At 42.8% G+C, this 20,473-nt stretch overlaps 2 protein-coding genes across 4 annotated transcripts in view; one reads left to right on the top strand and one right to left on the bottom strand.

The window, feature by feature from the left end:
• The window catches only part of PCB (Pyruvate carboxylase), a 39,186-nt gene extending 30,359 nt beyond the window's left edge, over nucleotides 1-8,827 (bottom strand). The window contains exons 1-2 of one of the 3 annotated variants that reach the window (XM_084582673.1): nucleotides 8,542-8,827; nucleotides 3,868-4,050 (exon numbers count right to left, since the gene is read on the bottom strand). In XM_084582673.1, coding sequence (XP_084438799.1) covers nucleotides 3,868-4,015 — 148 coding nt within the window. In that variant the 5' untranslated portion in view covers nucleotides 4,016-4,050; nucleotides 8,542-8,827. The remainder of the gene's footprint in view (nucleotides 1-3,867; nucleotides 4,051-8,541) is intronic. The other 2 variants (XM_084582674.1, XM_084582675.1) reach the window with 2 other exon arrangements.
• Nucleotides 8,828-9,025: 198 nt separating this feature from the next.
• Mcm5 (Minichromosome maintenance 5) overlaps nucleotides 9,026-20,473 on the top strand; it is a 31,032-nt gene continuing 19,584 nt past the window's right edge. Inside the window, exons 1-10 of the mRNA XM_084582669.1 lie at nucleotides 9,026-9,259; nucleotides 9,846-9,972; nucleotides 10,839-10,967; nucleotides 12,453-12,625; nucleotides 13,862-14,017; nucleotides 16,427-16,511; nucleotides 17,626-17,882; nucleotides 18,145-18,256; nucleotides 19,038-19,106; nucleotides 19,221-19,361. Coding sequence (XP_084438795.1) covers nucleotides 9,105-9,259; nucleotides 9,846-9,972; nucleotides 10,839-10,967; nucleotides 12,453-12,625; nucleotides 13,862-14,017; nucleotides 16,427-16,511; nucleotides 17,626-17,882; nucleotides 18,145-18,256; nucleotides 19,038-19,106; nucleotides 19,221-19,361 — 1,404 coding nt within the window. The 5' untranslated portion in view covers nucleotides 9,026-9,104. The remainder of the gene's footprint in view (nucleotides 9,260-9,845; nucleotides 9,973-10,838; nucleotides 10,968-12,452; nucleotides 12,626-13,861; nucleotides 14,018-16,426; nucleotides 16,512-17,625; nucleotides 17,883-18,144; nucleotides 18,257-19,037; nucleotides 19,107-19,220; nucleotides 19,362-20,473) is intronic.

The raw sequence follows: 20,473 nt of genomic DNA, 5'->3' as shown, positions 1-20,473 counted from the left end.
AATTTCGGAATGATACGAATTCGCGGAATTCCCTGGCCGGAGCGCAAATTGTGTACAATGTGCAAAATTTAAGATAATTCCGAACACTCCTCCCACGCCACTATGGATGATAAGGACGCGCGAACTGCGACCGGAACCTTGAGCACTACGCACTGGCCGCCCATCGTTGACTCCGCGATCGCCAGCCGCGCTGTATGTACACATCGCGAGCAGTTTATGGTGACGCGTGGTCAGCACGACGCCGACGTCGCGATCGTCGTCGGACTCATGCCACGCGAAAAGTTTGCAGCGGCGCGTGGTCCACAAGTCGCGGCAGCTAGACGTCGCGCGACGGGCACGCACGGACCGCACATCGCTGGCTGGCTCGATTTGCGATCGTGATCCGCGAGCAGTTTGCGGTGCCGCGCGGCCCGCATGTCGCCCATCTCCTGTCGTGCTGTACGCGCCGCGAGATGTACGTGGAGGCGGGCGGACCGCACATTGCCGGCATCGCGATCGTTTTCCACGCCACGAAAAGCTTACAGCGGCGCGCGGCTAGTAGACTAGTAGTCGGCGGCGCACGCGGCGCGGGCGCGCACATAGTAGACCGCAACAACCGCTTGTCGCGCTGTACGCATCGTGAGCAGTCTGCGGATCCGCGCGGCCGGCATAACGCGGGGGCCGAGATCGCAGCTGTCGCGCTGCGTGTGCGCTGCGAGTGGAGCTGTGACCGCGCGACCGTAATAAGGCCTCTCTACAGTGAACTAGAACAATATTCTAGTTCACTGTAGCCTCTCGGATGTAACCTACTTCATGGAGCTAATACACAAACTAATACAAAAAGTCCTTGTATTAGATGACCTACTTTCTTGCATTTTGATGACACGAATGTTTGAATACGAATGTTTTCGCGACCCAACGAGATTCGTATCACCGCGGTTCTACTATATAACAGAAACAAAGCGGGAATGAAGAAATGAATGTGTATATGTGTGCAATTATTTTAATGCAAGTCCAAATGACTTCATATTCAGTTAAATATTGGAGTGCATGTACATAAACGTATAATTAGTAAATAACAAAAAATGTAAACACATGTACACATGCATATGCACAACCACATGCCCATACACACACAGACATGCATGTATGTACACAAATAATTACATTGAGTAAATAATAAAAAATGTAAACACATGTGCACACGCATTGCACAACCACACACACACACAAACATGACAAATACAGTGACCACCACAATATCTCTATGGCAAAAAATAATCTAGTGTTGATCCTTTTCCGATTTCCCAAATACAAATTATAATTATCATTACTCAAAAGGTTCCGATTCCCATGACTTCATTGAGTCAGACATCAAAAAGAATAGTTTATTACACAACTATAACCACCAAAAAACATTACTAGCTCAAGGGTCCTAATGCATCAAGCTTGTTTGATACAGTCAAGAATCAGGAAGGTAATGTTTTTTTTTTTTTTTGTCATCTTAACCCATGGTTATCAAATGATGCTTTGTTTTCCTGTGATAGGTTCGTTTTTTAATAATAAAGCTTAAGCAATTTACTATAGAACTAGGAAACATGCATGAACAATTAACTGTCTCCAGAATGCAAATAATTCTAACCTTTTTTATTACCACACACACACACACATGCAGTGGTTATCCACGTTTTAATTTTTTTATTATTGATTTTTATATAAACTAATATCTAGCATCAGCAAACATATCCATTCTACACATTTTGACCCTTCAAATGTTCCTTTTTCCAATGTTTCATTTATTTCAGTTAGTTTAATTGATCAAAAACACTCAAAAGTTTTCATTTGTTCAATTATTTAAATTAATTTATCAATTTCAACACCAAAAGCTTTCTTAATTAGCATCATTAAGCACTGGTTTTTTATTCTGAGCATTTTGACATCCTTGAACTCCCTTTTGAAATCTTTGTCTCATTTAATTAATCTATCAATTATGCACCCTAAGTTTTCTTAATTAGCATCATCAAGCATTTTCAATTCTGCATTTTGACGCCCTTGAACCCCTCTCATTTAACTTATCTATCAATTACAATGTTTCATTAATTCGTCATTGCCTATCGCACACCAATAAATAAATCAATCAATCACCACAACCACAAATTACCATGATACGATTTTTTGACGCAGCCCCCCCATTATTTCCGACATTGGCTTTTCGGCCCAACGAGCTGCAACCTAGCTATCGCTTCAAGTAACAAAACCAAATAACAAAAACACGGCGCCCCACCGCGCTGCGCTGTTCAAGGAGGTTATCACTTGAAAGGCTTCATGAGGGGTGAGCACGCAAGCCCAGTGCGCCCAGCACGCATATGACGACATCGGGAATGGCGCGCGCGGGACTTATTGCGGCGGCCGAGCGAAAAAAAAAAAAAAAAAAAAAAGCGGCATATATATCTCGATCACGAAATACGTGGGCAGAGTACCAAGGAAAACAACACCGCATCTACACACGGCGCCAGCGCCAGGGTAGCACGACAGCATTCCATTTCCCCTTTTCTTTTCTGCAATCATCTTGCGCTCACGCGCGAAGCAGCTGCCAATCTCGCTCAGGTTACCGAGAGCCTGCTCTGCGCTGCCATACCCCCAAAGGGTACGTCTCGGCTTTCACACCATGCCGGATATCCTTCAGCCCTCTCCAAACCACGTGAAGCTGCGAGCGACGCATGGCGGCAACGCGAAGGGCGATGGGGAGCGAAGGGGTAAGTACTACTTTTTTTTTTTTTTTCTACTTGCGAAGCGACGGAGGCACTGACCGGCAAATGTCATTTTCCTTTCCCACGCATTCTACTCCTCACCTTATAGCCTGGTGACATCGTGACTGCTCCATAAGTGGAAAAATGGCACGACTGCACTGCACCAACTGTCCCAGTACAATTTTTGACCATATGATACTGTGACATATTTCAGCATTAGGTGTGTGTATGTGTGTGTTATATTGATTTGCTAACAAATTTCATCACATGGCAAAATAGTAAAAAAGCATGAATACGCGAAAAAAGGAAAAGGTAAATATGGTCAAGGCTAATCTGTTAACCAATTTTCTTATGGAGCCAATTCGCAGTGAGAGAATACTGCGTATACGCAACACGAATAAAGTAACTAATGATGTCTATCAGAAGAAAAGCCTAATTTTTCTGTCTTGGTTTAGAAGAAAGCTTAAACACACTGTCGCTGAGCAATTCTAATGTTGCTTTTAAATCCTTTAATCATCATTCCTTGTGGTTTTCTACTGCATGCACAATTGAGTGTTGTGTGTTTATTGTTTTATGTTTGTGTTCCTTCGCTGCTATTATATGAATCCAGAATGTCACCGACTTGCCCCAAAACTTGTTTTACTGGTGCAGAAATTGATTAAAATACCACTGGCCAGCTTGGCTGACCAAGGGGTGAGAAAGATTTTGCACCAAAGCAGAGTTCATTAATTGGCACACAACTAGATGATTCGAGCGCCCCTCTATCCAAATTTCAGCATGCTACGAGCTGCTCAAGAAAAAGGGAGATATAACCCCCCCAAAAGAAAAAAAAAAAAACCAGTTCGGATGCCCTCATCTGGAAAAAAAGAAAATGATGCCAATAATTGCTAAAGGTCTGAACCATCTGTGTCATGTGCCCTGACAGTGGAACAAACTGGGCTGATAAATATTTTTTCACTCTATTGCTCCGCCATGAAAAGCATAGACGAATTTCACACTGTTTTACATGGCTTCGAGGACCTTTAGCCATTCCTCCCTCCCATTCTAGCCAGTATACTGCCTCTTCTTTTAGCCATTGCTCCGTCCAAGCAAGCCCCTACCCATCCCTACTACATGTAGGGGTGCGACATGCATATACCTCTGTTTGCTACGAGGACCTTCTTTATGGGCTTGACATCAGAGGCAGGGCTGGAGGCATAGCAGCAGGAGGTTTGGTAGAGCGGGCACAGTGACGACCGCAAGAGGGCCGTGTGCAGGTTGATCTGCTTCAACAGTAGCACCCTCATCTTGACAGGTGAGGTGCACGCAGCGACGAGCTACACTAGAAAAAGGCCAGCAAAAAAATAGAAATGGAAACAGGATGAAATGAGCTTTATGAAAAGAAAACAACCCTTTCGTACAGAACTGGGTAGGTTGCTGAAGATTAAGCCCTTTCCAACAGCACAGAAATACTGAGAAATATTATTATACTAGCCGCAGGTCAGCACAAACCAGTGGTGAGTGATATGAATAGCTCTATAATATGTTTTGACAAGCTGTGTATAACAACTAACATTTCCTAAGTGCCATATCACATACATTTAATTCATGCCTAGGAATGGGTACTGTCTTGTGTCGAGCGGAGCAGACATCTCAACAATGTGCTACGCTTCAATGAAAAACAGCAGTAACCAGCAGCTGCAAATCTACTGAAGACAGCACTCTGCTCTTCTTCTCTTCAAAGTTACTTATTTGGGTCTATTGGTGCATTAGCAGCCAAGGCTTTCATATGCCAAGCAAGGGATTAAAAATGCCTCTTTGTCTAAAAACTCCCTAATTATTTGAAGGCAATTAATTACATTTAATTTAATATGCTTGCACCTTGCACTTTTAGAAATAAGTTTGGTGCTCACAGGTGAGCCTTCTACAAGAAACCAAGGCTGAAAAGGCATTTCTTTTTCTTTAAAGTACCATAAAAAAATATTCTCATGAACTGTCTGTAGTTTCTCACCAAGTACATGAAAGTATGACTTACTGCTGCAAGACAACATGTATCACATTCATTTTCTACAGAAGCACTGGTATATATTGATATATTACATCCTTTTGTAAAGTAATTCCAGCAGTCACTATCAAGTACACTCTCACTAACCGGACACACCACAGGGCATCTGTGCAGTAAACACCACTTTTGCAGCAGCAAAACAATGTGGAAACTGCTGCATGCCATGAGAGAACAACTGCAATGGTTTTCCCAGCTGTTCTTCTGAAACACTCTGCAAAGGCTGGCAGCAATAAAAAAATGATTGCTGAAAGCACTTTCAGTGTCAGCAAAAAGTCCGTTGCTGCCTCGTTTAATATTCCTAGCGCAAATGCTGGCAAGAAACGGTGTCGCATTCCAGCCATCTTTATGGACTATCCATACAGAATGTTGAACTACTCTCCCGACCTTTCCACAATCAACATTCCCACACTTCCTGTATGGTTGCAACATAATTATTTTCGCCATATTGAATTTCCAAAGATTTCTGCGTGGCTTACAGAATGAGTAAGGCAGTCAAATCACAATAAACATGATATAGCTTTCGAGGAATAGCAGAGCAATCAGGGGAGACATATCATCCTACTATTTCTATTATTTTGGTCACACAGAGAGCCATATTACATTCCAAGAACTTTTATTTCTTTTCTATCAAATGAAATGAAAAAAGAAGATGTAGCACTAGGCACAACCTTTCTGATGAATGGCATTTTTGGTGTGGCCTTTCAACAAAGATTTTAACAAAGATTACAAAGCCATTTTAACAGAGATTATGTATGAGAGAAGATTATAGCCTCGAGCCGCATCTTTCAACTGAATCATAAAATTACCCAGCCATATATTAATACTTCATAGTGAAATGCACCACACATACCTTATAGCATGGCAATGATAATGGAGGTGAACTTAATACTTTCAGCTCAGGAAAGTGGATTAATTGAAGAGCAACAGCTCGATGTCTACTAGAAACTCCTAAAGACATCACCCTGAGGTACATCTTTTAAACATTGTGTTTATTTTTTAATTTTATTGTTAATCACTCAGCCATCACCAAAATGCATCATTTTCAATTACATAGTTGTACCTTATGGCCACTGACCAGTATATTTTATGTATTATCTGCAGTATCCACTAGTAATAGTAAAGTGCTAACTAGTACTCCAAACCCATCTGCAAATAAACTTCATAGTATGAAATGTGTTCAGCATGAACTATATTTTATACTGTGTATTCTATAGAGCCCAAGAAATTTTAAGCATTCCCTCATTACACAAAAAATACTTGGCATAGCTCAAGAAAGTAATAAACAATGCTCAAACATGGCCAACTGAGACCACAAACACGGGTTGAATAAAGCGTCTAGTCAGTCAGTCATAATTTTGGTTTTTACTAGGACCATGATGCACTGGTTTTCAGAAATCCTGGTGTCTGTATTTAGCAAACATCATGCCTATCAGGCAATTTTTCTAGATTTATATACAACTGTGAAAGCTTAGTTCACAGGCTAGTAAATTAGTAATAAAGTTACAAATGACTGAGTGGATCAAATGAAGTGCATATTTTGTGGTAAATTTAAAACGACTCCTTACAGTGTAAAAAAAAAAGAAACAGAAATTCACAAAACTTATTCCCAAGAGCCACTTTAACTGTTGCGAAATCTCAGTGTCACCTGAACAAATATATCAGCTGTGCTGTCCTACAGCATATGTGCATCATCTGCTGGTAAGTGTGGAACAAATACTTGACACGATATTTTTTTTATCAGTGGCTGCAGTCTGGCATCAGCAGACAGGACCGAGTGCGCAACATGGGGTTTTCTTGCAGGGATGTGGAGACAGATAGCAACAGCGCTGACCAGACACGGACGGATCCATGATATCACAGAGTGAAGCACTCTGATATGAGAGAGCAAATTCATGGCCATGTCCTGTGGCGAGGACGCCAAGGTTTTGATCTCATATCCACCACACTGTCCAAATCCTGCTACTTGACCACAGTACAAAAGCCTTGCCAAACTTAACTGCACATAACTGGCCAGAGGTTACCAAACTGGTTAAATTTATTTCTAATTTACAAAGTTGGGCGTGAGAAACAAAGCCAACTTTTACTAGCACAGCAGGAGAAAGAAAATATTAAATGTGTATCTATAGTTACCATAACCAAAATAAATATGATGCAATAGCTTGAGCTGCTGAAAGAACTCGCAAAGAAAATTAATCAGGCTATATTTTATAGAGGCACCATACATTATAATAAGGAATTCAGGAGATATTGTGCTTCCGAATCAAAGAGGCAGATGTACTCCTTTGCTATACAAAAAGCAGGAAACATGAGTTGAAATCCTGCTTGTACAACAGGTCAGGTCAATGACACAACTACAATGTTGCGCCGACAGATACTGCAGCTATGTCGTCAGATTAGAAGTACCTGGCAAACAGTACCCGTGCAGGGGTAACTGTCCCATCCGAATGAGGATTGAATGCGAACGCTTATTCCCTCTGTGTTCTTAAAGGAGGTACTTTTTTGCACTTGTATAAAATGTAACCATAAACAAACATAGCGAACAGATGTGACAGATACAGACTTGCTTGACAGTTGAGTTGCTATAGGTGAGGCATAAGAAAAAAAAAAATCTGCCTGTGCTAGACGGAAACAGGTTTTCGAACAGCTTAATCTGCGTCATGAACCAGGCTGCACAGTGAAACAGACTTTTTGTCTTCTTTATTTTTTTTTTTAACACAACACATATACTAAAATTTAGGCCTCGACCTATATATACCCTTGCATTCCGAAACATTGTGTGCCTTTTTCCAGAATAAAAAAAATTATGGAACGTTTAAAAGAATTAAAAGCCGCATCGACGTTAATAATACTTCCAAATGCTCGTCAAGTTCGCAATGTACTAAATTGGCGGTTAACGCAGACATATATTGTACGGTGAGAAATTTAATTAAGCTGCAAAAATAAAACGATGAATGAAAGCAAGAGCAACGTGATCATATATATTATTACACACCGGCTGGGTGACGATATATATCAACTCCTCACCTATGAGTGACGGCCCAACCGACGCGGCGCAACTTAGCACGACCTTTGAGGCGCACACGGAGAAGGCTCGACGCTCGCAAACACGATATAGAGATCGCGAGCTGAGAGAGGCCGATATGACAGTGTCCGCAGCCCGCACCGTAGTGCGCAATGAGGGAGTGGCACACCCTTTCGGCGACAACACCTATAATTGTGTGTTGCGGCTTGCACATAGCAGCACGTGTCGGGATCGAAGCCACGGGTCACAAATTTCTGCAACTGCGAATTCTGTCGCTACAATACGCTCTGCGAAGCCGCGACGACGGAAGTAGTACGTACTACATTAAAAGAGCGCATGCACAGAATTAACGAGGAACCAAGACAAACGGGAATGCAGCTAACACGCAGCAATTAATAATCTTCTAGCCGCCTTTATTTTCCTTTTCCTACAGGCGCTCGCGAAGAAAAACATTGACGACCGCAAAAAAGCGTTGCGACCTTGATGCCCGCATCAGAGAGCGAAGCGTCCTCTCCGCGCACGGTTATTATGTGCTAGCTCTTACCTGCATGCTTACGCGGAGAACGAAACTCAATACGGCGGGCCTCGGGAGTTTTGAGGAGCCAGAGCACATTGTAATGAGCGCCTTTTTTTTTTTTTTTCCTTCTGCGCTTCATCAGTGCTTGTGGGAAATCCGCTGCCCCCACACGCAGTTGAAACTAGGATATGCAAGGACAGGTTGAAAGTGAAAGCGTTTGTTTACCTACCGGAAAAAAGACCGCGAACCAACGACGTTATGGCCCTCCGAAGATCGACGCAACGACCGTAGCCGCTCGTTGGAGCCCGGAAGCGGTTCACCGTCCGCAGGATTCGCAAATCTTGCTCAAGTCATTGTTGAAGGTACCACGACGCTGCCGACTGTTTCCAGAGACGTCAAACCAACTTGCGGACCAGGAAGCAAGGACGCCGATAAAACTTTTCTTCCTTTTTTCTTCGTACATCTAGCGCGCGTGTGCAGCCATCTCGCAGACGACACAAACCCAGACCAGACGGCGGCATCGGCAGCATGACGCAGGGCGTACCAAGCACTCTCATTGGCCAAAAAATTAGTTATCAATCATAATGGTCTTTTTTTTTGCACCATGCTTTTACAGCTGAGACATTTCATTTTGCCTGTTCGCGTAATTTTAAACTAGGCGCGTTTAGTTTATACAAACCCATTAGATTTAAAGGGAGCAGGTGGCGCTGCAGTCAATTAAAGCGCCGTCGTTTTCGCGCCAAAAATTGGGCGCGCATTGTTAGCGTACTCTGCCCTGTGCGATTTGCAACGATGGCTGGGTTTGATGATGGTGGAGTCTTTTTCAGCGACAACTTCAGCTCTGAAAATACGCAAGATGACGGCCAGGTCAACCTCCAAGCCGTCAAGCGTCGATTCCGCGATTTCTTTCGGCAGTTCCACGAGGGGAACTTTAACTACCGCTACAGGTAACTCGCCGCACGAGGCCGAGCACAGTGCTCTGTAGTATCTGCTCGCACGTATATTTAGAGAATACTGCTGTGATCTAGCACGATGGCAAGACTCCCAACTGGAATTACGGTCTTCTGGACGGCCTTTGTGGTGTTTCTCTCATATTAGACTTGAGGTTGCCGGTACTTGTAGTTGTCTTTGTTCTACCTCAAATTCGTTCGGATCAGTCGTGATCTGCAATCATTGAAATTGTTTTGCGCCAATTCATTCTATTCTAGTTGTTGTCAAGCACAGCATAGTAATGAAGCGCTTGCGATGAGTTCTTTTGCACTTGCATATTCAGATGGCCTTAGTAGCGCAGCGTTTTCGTAAGCTTAGAGCTGCGTTAAGATTGCTGTCGCACTGCGCTTCTGTATTCAGTGCTGGGAAACTCACTTTGTGAACGTATGCAACATCTGCTTTTTTCCCGCATCATAGCACAGTTTTCGATCTAACGGTGGGTTCGTTAAAACCGGTCCGCTTACGATTGGCGGATAAGAAAAGAGGCTTTTATGTTATCAACGAGTTCGCTTGCAATTCTTCCCTTTCTCTCTTTGCCCTCAGAGACGAGCTGAAGCAGCACTACAACATGGGCCAGTACTGGATAGAGGTGGCGCTTGAAGACATCTCCAGTTTTGACGAAGTGCTGGCTGACAAGCTGATGAAGCAGCCAACTGAACACATCCCACTGGTGAGCTCGGCAGTTGGGACTTTGCCTGCATATTGTGTACACTGAGCAAAACGGAGGAAGTTACCTGGGGGCCGGACCAAAAAATTGGGGTGACACCTAAGTTCCGCTTTGACGGTTATATGATGCGATATTAATAATGGCTTTTGTTATATTCGGCTCCTTTTGAGGATCTTCATTTCTTAACATGCAGTTTGCTACTCATTTATTCGGTGATCTTTTAATTCGTGCCTCCATTACCCCACGCATGGTCATTAGCATTTAATGCCATCATGCTAACATGAGGGAGAGCATATAGAGAGCATGATAGAAATAAAAACAATTTAGCACTATATTGTGTAGACTGCTGGCTGCCACATATTCTTCTCTGTATTGGTGTATATTCTCTCAAAGTAAGGAAGCACTTTCAAAGGCAATGTCCCGCATATAACCCTTAAGTCACGCCGTACAAAAGGTGTGCGCAACTTCTTTTGTTTCTGCTTAAGTTACTGCCCAAACATAATCCATTCTCGAGATTTGTCAACTGTGAGCTAAAACAGTGACATTGTGCAAGGGAGAGAGAAAAATTTGTTCAGAGTTTTGTATAACAATTTGCTATGATGAAAAGCATAAAATAAATGTGTCCACATCAAACTCATGCCTGCATTTAGCCCAAAGTTTTTGTGCATTTCTGTCATGTTTAACCACCACCTACATTGATTAAACCTCCGAATGGATTGCAGCGGATGAGAAAGGAATATGTATCATGCGACCTATTGGATTTTATGTGCGAGCATGAGCTGGGGGACGCGGGTTTACTTGTTTTTACGCGAGGAATGTTGCAAGCCTAATGAGTGTCATTAACTAGTCTTGATTCCTTGTTACGGCAGCTTGAAGAGGCAGCCAGAGAAGTTGCTGATGAGGTGACCAGGCCAAGACCTGCAGGAGAAGAGGATGTCGCCGACATCCAAGTGATGCTGAAGTCCGAAGCTCATCCAGTCCTCATGCGAGAGATCAAGGTAAGGTTGAAACTTATTGCTTTGCTGTGGGACACGAATGAATACTTAGAAAAACTGTACATTTGGATTAATGATATCAAATTTTTCTACCAAGACAGACAGGACTATAATGATATCAAATGTTTCGACCAAGACAGACAGGACTAGGAGAGAAAAGAAATACAACCCTCCAGAAAGCTAAAACGCACGGGCACAGAGTTGTTGGCATGAAGCACATGGGGAAAAGAAAAAAAAAGGTTTCTTCGTAATTATCAATACCATGTTGTCAGGAGGAAAATAGCAACAGGGGCCATTATTTGTCATAACTGTGCATAAAAACAGAAAAAATAAAGTTAGTTTTTTTTTCCTTCCTCTGGTGAATCCCGTTTTCTATCAGTACAGTTGTTTATGTTCTTGTGCATTTTTTTTTTCTTTTGCCTTATCTGTTCTACGCAGCTTTTCCTTTATTTGGCCATTCACCAAATTAGCCGAACAGTCTTCAGTATTTAATTTTGAGTAAAAGTAAACAGTGTCGAGCCACAAGTTACACAACATGAGCTTCTATCGTTGGTTAGCGCCACGTCGTGTCCTTCTTGTCTCTTCTGTCGTCTTTGTTGCGCTTATATAAGTTTACGAGCATGAACTAGCTAGCCCCGTAATGCATATTACTTGAATGAAAGTTCAATTTCAAGTGAACCAATGTTTCTCACTTTGTGTTCAAGTGAGAGTAGCCAAAAAAATTCATGTATCGATTTATGAAAAAAGTCGGTGAACTTCCACGGTGAAAAGTAGAGAAAAGGACAGGTAGCAAATGATCAAGAACACAACAATGGTTTTTCTTGTTCTTTGAACGGAAACGACTGGACAAAAACATTTTTTATTATTTGCTCTTTTTTTTGCACTACTGTTCACCACAGACATTAAGGCAATCCACTGCTGAAAATACATTGTAGGTTTTTGGTTCTAAATCTTAGGCTGCCAGTCAGAATTAGGTGCACAGTTTTTTTCTTATGTTTGGAAGTGTTGATATGTATAGCTGTTTCATATTGTTTTGTTGCCTCTGCTAGTGACGTGATGTGCTTGAAGCTCTGTTCACCAGCATTACAACAGACGTTTGTTCCCTGACGAAGACATTCCTAGCATATGTGATCAGAGGCGGCAAAAACAAATGTCTTCATAGCCAGCATTGAAAAAATAGTTTATCTGGTTGTACTGCGCTAGATTCAGTATGTGCTACTGCACATATTAGACAGTTGCAGGCTGCGAGGTAAGTGCAAAATGTCTGGCTGTAAGCTTAGATTTGCACATTGGTAATTACGTGGAAAGAGAGTTTTTTCTGCAAAAAATTTGTAGAACTCGCAGGCTATACTTCATCTTCAGAACTCGTATGCTGTACAAAACATTTGAGATCCCCAAGTACTTGGCATCACAGCCTGACCTTATCGAATTTAAAACAGTAAAATCAGTCATTTACGTTTTGTCTTTCACTTTCTTTCTTGGTGGCAGTCTGACCAAGTTTCACGGCTTGTCAAAGTGCCAGGCATCGTGATCGCAGCGTCCGGAACAAAGGCCAAGGCGACCAGCATCACACTTCAGTGCCGGTCCTGCCGAGAGACCGTACCCAACGTGCTAATTAAGCCAGGCCTTGAAGGCTACGCCTTGCCACGCAGATGTAACAGGTACAGTCAGATCTCTTACTACGAACACCACATTGACGAATTTTTCAAATCAACAAACTATTTGAAAATTCCCAACTGATTTTCTATGTTTTCAATGTAAAAATATTTCAGAACTATGAATTTCAATATATAGTGCATATTTCAGAATAACATACACAATTTATTTTTATCCTATTATCAAGGAACATCAGTGCTATGAATTAGGCTAAAATTTACCGCACCGCAACTTTCGCGTGAAACAGAAACCACCATTTCTGTGTGTATGCCATGGGCTATAGCTATCATCATCACCATATCTAGTGGCAACACCTAACGCCACCACAAAACTGGTTTATAAGGAGTGGCCGGCAGACCTTTTTTCTGTTTTTCTCTCTGTGTTGTGTGTCATTGGCAATCAGTTGCCCGTGCCATTCACGCGGGCATTACGGAGGAATTTTTGTTGCGGGTGATCTTATTGCGAAGTTCGTGCGAGATCCGATGATTAATGCAACCAGCCATGGTGTCAAAAAGAAGCTACAGCAGTTTTCGCTGCAGGAAAAAGTAGCCATATTGCAAAACATCGACGCAGGGAAAAGGCAAATCGGCCTCTGTAGACAGCTTCACGTTGCCCCATCGACCGTCGCAACAATTTTGAATGATCGAGACAAGATTGTCTAACTTCGCTGAACACTGAAGATGAGGTCGTATCAAACTGTGTTTTGTTGCACATGAACAAAGTCTGCACTTTCATCGCTTAGTGCAATGGTGTAAACTGTATTTTGTGCGAAGTGGAAGGTGTAAGGAACATCTAATCGGTTGTGTGTGCTGCACACGGCAGAAAACAAAACTAATTCCTTCGTATTAAGCAGCTTTTAGTTAGTGCAATATTTTCATTTGAGATTCTGCTTGCCTGCGCACGTGCCTACTGTCAAGGTACATCATTTTCGTACCTTGGTTTGACCACTGGCTTGTAATTGCAAGTTTTTCACTACAATGATATTTCAAAATAACGAACGATTTTATTCGGTCCCCCGCAATTCGTTATATCGAGATTTGATTGTATGCTTCATGTGCAAAAGGTTCACAATCATTTTCTGGTCATGGCTCTTCTGAGAGATGAACTAGACCAGCATGTGCATGCACTTCAATGTGACTTTTCTGTTACCCTGGGTAACTGATCTCTGTAATTTACACACTCTTCATGTATGTGTGTGTGTTTGCGTTAATGATTTCCACAATTCTTTTTTCTTTCGTTAGTGATCGAGCGGGGCAGCCCAAGTGCCCTGTTGATCCCTTCTTCATCGTCCCTGACAAGTGCAAGTGTGTAGACTTTCAAGTGCTCAAGCTGCAGGAGGTCCCCGATGAAGTCCCTTATGGCGAAATGCCTCGCCACCTCCAGCTCTACTGCGAACGGTATAAATCCAGTTGTCCGCATTCTCTAACGACTATGGCAGCTAGCTAAGCATAATTAACAATTAGACTGCAGATGTTAATTCATTCATTTCGACCTATCAACCAGTAGATTGCCTGGCAATTGCCTCTGCTGGGTGAAGAAGCATTGGGATGTGCAGCCTCGTCCACTTCTAGCTATAACACTGTCACTGCTTTTAAAGCGCCATTTCGTCCGACACGTCAATGCAGTAAAGCTTAGTGGCTGGCCATGCGAAGTACCACCTCCGTGTTTGTATGTGCTTGTATCCATTTGGTTCGATATGTGCCAGCATCGGACGCAATGTTACTTTGTAAGGAGTGACCTTGTTATAGCTAGAAGTGGATGACCCTGTAGGTTTCATGTGTGTGGATTGCGACATTTCAAAACCACTTAAAAGCTGCTGCATTTCATTTCATTTATTTTACCCTCAAGGCCTGAGGGCATTTAAGAGGGGAGTGGTAGAATACAATAGATACATATACAGTGCAGTAGATATGCAGTTATGTATAGGGTGTTACAATTCTAATCATACAATATTAGCTAACACGGAACAAAAATGCTGATGATCAATGATGGAAGCAGTGGTTCCGGGAAGGTGGTTCCAGTCCTTTGCTGTTCGCGGGAGGAAAGACTCGGCTGCATGTTTAGTTTTAAAAAAAGGAATACTGATTTTATGTGAATGATCAACTTGTGACAAAACATATGATGGGAGAGGTATAAGATCGCTGCGCAGACTGGGGTTATGAAACAATATTTTATGAAGTAAACAAAGATGAGCATACTTTATTGTATTCTTTCTGAGAATATTGTTCAAATATTCTTGCGTTGAATAAGAATTGAGATTTTTCTTAAGTTGCGATTCCTAGCAAATGTAGACAGTATGTGAGAAATGGAGATGCCAAGTTCTCCAGCCTGTGTATTACGCTTACTACAGTCGCACCTTATAATTGCTCAGTTTGAGACAGATGCAGCCACATCAAGGTCCTACTCTTGCAACTATCTAACTGCACATGTAGAGAAAATTTCGAGCGTTACTTGGTGAACTAGTCTTCCGTGGTACAGTAAAAACGGTCTAGTTACATGTAACATAACTGCTAGACAGGAGAGTTGCTAAGGGTCTGTGGTAAAACACAGTGCACAAGGTGGATGTATGCAGAGGAATAAAGAAGCAATGCATCAACAGTGGGTCTTTGCCAACTTTCTAATTCAGTGGTTCTGTTAGATTTTTTTTTTTTTTTTTTAACATTGGGGGGGGGGGGGGGGGGGGGCTTCATATATTGCACTTGTGTGTTGCTTCCTTGTTCCTGTGTTGGTATCTGTTTTGCTGCGAGCATCACTTCACCATGGCCATCTGGTGCCCATTTTTTACAAGCGATGGCATCTAGGCACTAGCAACGTTTTAGAAAATGTGTTTGGCGTTCAACTTGCCTCGATGGCTCAGCGGCTTTAGTGTTCACGTGTTGTTCTTATAATTTCAGTGGAGGCAAAACGAAAACGCTTGTGTGATGTCGGCGCGTGTTAAAGAAATGCCAGTTATTAAAACCAATCCAAAGCCCTCCACTACGGAGTCTCTCATAGGAATTTTACCAGTTCAAGCTGTTAATTTTCACAATTTTGCAATTATCTGTGTTTTGGCAATGGTAACCTACCGTCACTGCTGTACCTAAAAGGCAGAACCTAAAACAGTGCCACCAGAACCTGCCCCGCTTCATTTCCAAAACAGAAGTTTTGACATGATTTACAGTTGAGTCTGGATATATCAAATTATTGCTTATATCGAACAGCTATAGAATTTCCTTAAAAATCAAATGCAGAGGTATAGCACTAGCGAACATGTTTATCGAACGGCACACAGCGCTCCTGCAAGCGCTCTCCCTCAACAACTTTACGCACATGAAGCAGTGTTGGGTGCAGCCTTGGGCACCTACTTGCCGCGCTAGCCCCGCGAAGGTGCCATTCTTCTGCATGAGGACTGTCGCATGCGATTGATGGTAGACCTCAGTCTGGCGAACGGTTAATGTGTTAGTAATATGGTTAGGCCTCTTATGCTGGGCAGCGACTAGTTACAAAAGCATCGTCTGCACCGGCTTCGACTGGCAGTGTGCGTACGCAAGCAAGCACCACATCGCTGCACAATGCACATCTCTCGCGTTTGTGAAAAACCATTCTCTGACTTCTTGGCTGCAGGTAATCTTATTCTCTTATGTTTTATATATCAAGTTATTTGACAATCCCCTCCGAGTTTGATATAATCAGGAACGGCGGAGCAACTTGTAGACTAGGCATAAGTCAGCCCATTTTGTGGCAAATTTTACATTTGTAACAAGCTTTTTCTGCTCCCTCCGTTGTGTTCGTGACTCTGACGGTTCACGACTCCTTTGATATTTCAGTTACCTCTGCGAGCGTGTCGTGCCTGGTAACCGGATCACAGCCATTGGTGTCTACTCAATCAAAAAAACTGGACGCCCCACCAAGGTAAGCATTTTATTTTTTAACTGAAAATATTTCCTCTTTGTGTACAATAAGGTGTTAAAAGTTAATATGTTGTATTAAGCTTCTTGGCATCAGATGGCTCTACCTTTCCATTCCTAGCAGTGAAATGCTGATTGCTTGTAGTTACACACATCATAATTCAAGGAATGTACCGCCACCTACAAACTTAACACGAATGCTTGAGCATGTGGATGGGACTATTGCCACCTTGCGGCAGCAGTACATTCATTTTGAACATTCATGTCAAGTTTGCAGACATGCCTTTTCTCGCATTTTTGTCAGCTGTCGTTGCAACCAATCAAGGGGAAATTCCTTCATTATTTAGTAACAGCAGTCAGATAGAACTCCAGAACAAAATGGTAGATGATATCCCTGAAAGGAGCGACAGGGTGGTTGCCCAATTTTTATTCCACAGTTAATTAGAATGTCTAGTCGTACTTTCCCTCTCATCTGCAATGCCCTGTGATGTCACTATGATGCTCAAAGGATCATAAAAAATTCACGCCATTGGCTGGAGATCTCCCATGACAGGAATTAGTTGTTTGATTCTAGTTATGTGTCCAGTATTATATCGTACCATCTGGTTTGCTCACTCTGACTCACTTGGTCCTCTGTAGTGCAAGGCAAACTATGCTTGTACTTGTTTGCACTCTAGTAACTTCCATTTCGCCTTTATGCAGGTTAATATTTCACTTAGCGGTTTCATTTTTGAGAATTTTAAACTAAAGCATATTCCCTTATACCAAGTAGTTATCTGTCCTTTGAATGCCGTAGTTTGGACGTTTTTAGATTAAATGCTGCAGTCGGCCTTCGTTAACGGGGAAATCTTCATTCAGCACTCATTAGTTATGCAGCAGCAATTAAGTGAAGTAGTAGCTGTAGCTATTGCTGTAGTTTGAAAACAAACGTAATGAAATCCATTCTGCTGATTTTTCAGGTAAGCGTGGCACATTACAATTCCCCCAGCTTACTATTTTTGTAATTTAATAGAATTCCCAACTTCATAATGCTCTCTTCAGCTGGCTCGAATTTGCGGGGTCGCAGTTGAACTGTATGATCCAACATGTTTGTTCCGTCGCACCCAAACGCTTTCCAGAAGGGGCCCCAAGAAAAGTCGAACATTGGCATTCGTGCCCCATACCTCCGCGTCGTGGGCATTTCCGTGAACACCGAAGGCGCAGGCAGGGTAGGGGGCACCATGCTGACGCCGGACGAAGAAGACATGTTCCGTCATCTGGCAAGCAGCCCCAACATCTACGAGAGGATTGCCAAGAGTATTGCGCCCTCCATCTACGGCTTTGCTGATGTGAAGAAGGCCATCGCCTGCCTGCTCTTCGGGGGCTCTGTCAAGAGGTGATGCATTATCTCTCTTTTCATGTTTTGCCTGTGTGGTGTGTGTGAAATATGTGCACCATTTCGGCACTTATTATTTTTTTTTTTTAATTCTAATTGCACATTTAGGACAGTGCACGTTTGTGAACGACATCCACACTGAGCGCTTCGTCCGTATATAAACATCCTCTCTGAAAGCATGGTGCTAAATTTTCGAATTTCTTTTAGGAAACGAAATATGCTTTCCAATTCAAGTGAGCTTTATCTGAACTCTTGACCTCAGGCTTCCAGACGGGCTGAGGCGGCGAGGAGACATCAACCTGCTCCTCCTTGGTGACCCGGGCACAGCCAAAAGTCAACTGCTTAAGTTTGTGGAACGCGTCGCCCCCATTGCGGTAAGCACCTTTTGTAAACCCTTGAATAAGATGCAAGGTCTGGTTGAGTTCTTCGTACACTTCATTCCGCAAAATTTCAAAGAATTGTCTACTGCGGTACGAGCTGTGATAGCAACTTGAACAGATGTTTTAGTGCACTGAAGGAAAGTGGTGCTGGCAAGTGTAGCTATACTCCGTTTCATACATCAAGTGCAACACTACCATAGCTACAGCTCTTGTTTGCGCTCTCCGCATCCGCGATAAAAAATAGTGCCTACTCTTGACGAGAGAAAATAATAGTTGCTTTGTCTGCAAGCTTAACACATTTTACATTTGCCATCAACTTCATAAAAAGCACCTTATTTAGGGAGAAAAGGTCGGATTTGGCTAATTTGTATGTTTTTTTATGTCGTTTTTGTTCGTGCCGCGTTTTGCTGCCCCGCAACCTTGCCAGCTGTGCCACCAGATGGCGCTGGCTGTGCCCTCCGCGCTGCGCATCTCTTTTTAAGAAAATGGTTCTTTGGTGCGCATATTTTCTATAAGATCCGCCCTGTGAAGATGTCTAAGCATGCGAAGCATGTTATTGCAAACGTGTATGCTCGGAATAGAGCCCGTTTCGGCAGGAAACACTCGCCTACAGAACGAGCGCGTAGTGATACGCCTCCTGTTTTTTTTCTTGCGGACTACTTGCGTAGCTTTCGCTGCGTTGCACCTGATGTATGAAACGGAGTATAGTATATGTCAAGAAAGCTGAAATTTAGCTTAGTACTGAGCACGGTCTCATGCTGACATACTTTCGCAGGTGTACACTTCGGGCAAAGGCAGCAGTGCTGCTGGTCTGACGGCTTCGGTCACCAGAGACCCAGCCACCGTAAGTGAATAACCTTTGATTTTTGTGACTTGTTGACCTAGTGGCACAACTGGTCGTTATGCAGCCGGGAGCTTGCGCGATGCTTAGTGAGAATTTTTTTTTTTTTCCTTTCAGCGTAACTTTGTCATGGAAGGTGGCGCCATGGTGTTGGCAGATGGTGGCGTCGTCTGCATTGACGAGTTCGACAAGATGAGGGAAGACGACCGAGTGGCTATTCACGAGGCCATGGAACAGCAAACCATATCCATAGCCAAGGTGAGCCATCTCTAAGCAAAGTAATGCATGTTGCAAATACCATATTTACTCGCATAATACTCGCACACTTTTTTTTTGTGGAAATTTGATGCTAAGTTAATGCTAAGATGATGCTAAGTGATGCTGAGATAATTATGCGGGGAAAATTTTCGAGTGAATGTTTTGGAGCGCTAAAAAGCAAATTTAACCCTTTGAGGTTCGAATTGTTTCGAAAAAAACTTCCCCAGATGGTCAAATTATTTTATTGCGGATTTTGAAAGTTCAGTATGAGTAATGTCAAGGAAAAGTTGTAGAAAAATATTAGGAATCGTTTGGAGTCAAGGTTGCTCCAGAGTGCAAACTCAGGAACCTCAAGAAACAACGAGAGCAGGAATACCTCATGAGCGTTGATGATAAAAAAGCTAACAGCAGCCCCAATAAAGATGGAAATCGGTTTCTGTGGCCCCTGCACAGGGAGTGGCCATAAAGATAAAAATCAAGTTTTGCGCAGTGCCTCCATTGCGATCACAAGGGGGGAGATAACCGAAACCATGCAAGGGCCTTGCCGCAGACCGACCACAAGCTGCAGCTAGGAATCAGTTCTGTTTATCTTCGCAAGAAGGCAGCACCATAAATTTCAAGCGCTTCTTGCAAGCCCTAGGAGGTGGCAGCACCTCCCAGTGAGTATGCATCGTCATTAGAGCACGAAATTTCAAACGGAGGATTGAAACCGTACTTTACGTTAAAAAAAAAAAACTTGTGGGATGGAAAACCGCCGCCGTACATATACAGCAAAAACCCTCAAAGGGTTGAGTAGGTGTAACTGGGGATTCTAAAGCCAGCTATTGTAAATATAACCAAAACATTACTTTTAAGCAGGACTTACCCTTGTCATAAAAGTACAGTAGAATCTCGTTGATACGATTCCCACGGGCTCCGACAATAAAAGCGTATTATCCGAAAATCGTATTATCCAAAACGGACTCCAAAAGATCGCGAATAATACATACTTGGCACAGAACTTGCTTTTATTAAAGCACGTTAAAATAATCCGTCACTTTGCGTTGCACTTTTTGCTTTTCGAGGTCCTGAAGAAAGCTTTTTTGGAACTCGTAGAAACGAGTAGCAGTTTC

Source organism: Amblyomma maculatum, chromosome 10 (genome assembly GCF_055883805.1).
Source record: "Amblyomma maculatum isolate TAMU_Amacu chromosome 10, ASM5588380v1, whole genome shotgun sequence".
NCBI lineage: Eukaryota > Metazoa > Arthropoda > Arachnida > Ixodida > Ixodidae > Amblyomma > Amblyomma maculatum.
The sequence above is the reverse complement of the archived record's forward strand: the minus strand, read 5'-3'. Positions and strand labels throughout refer to the sequence as shown.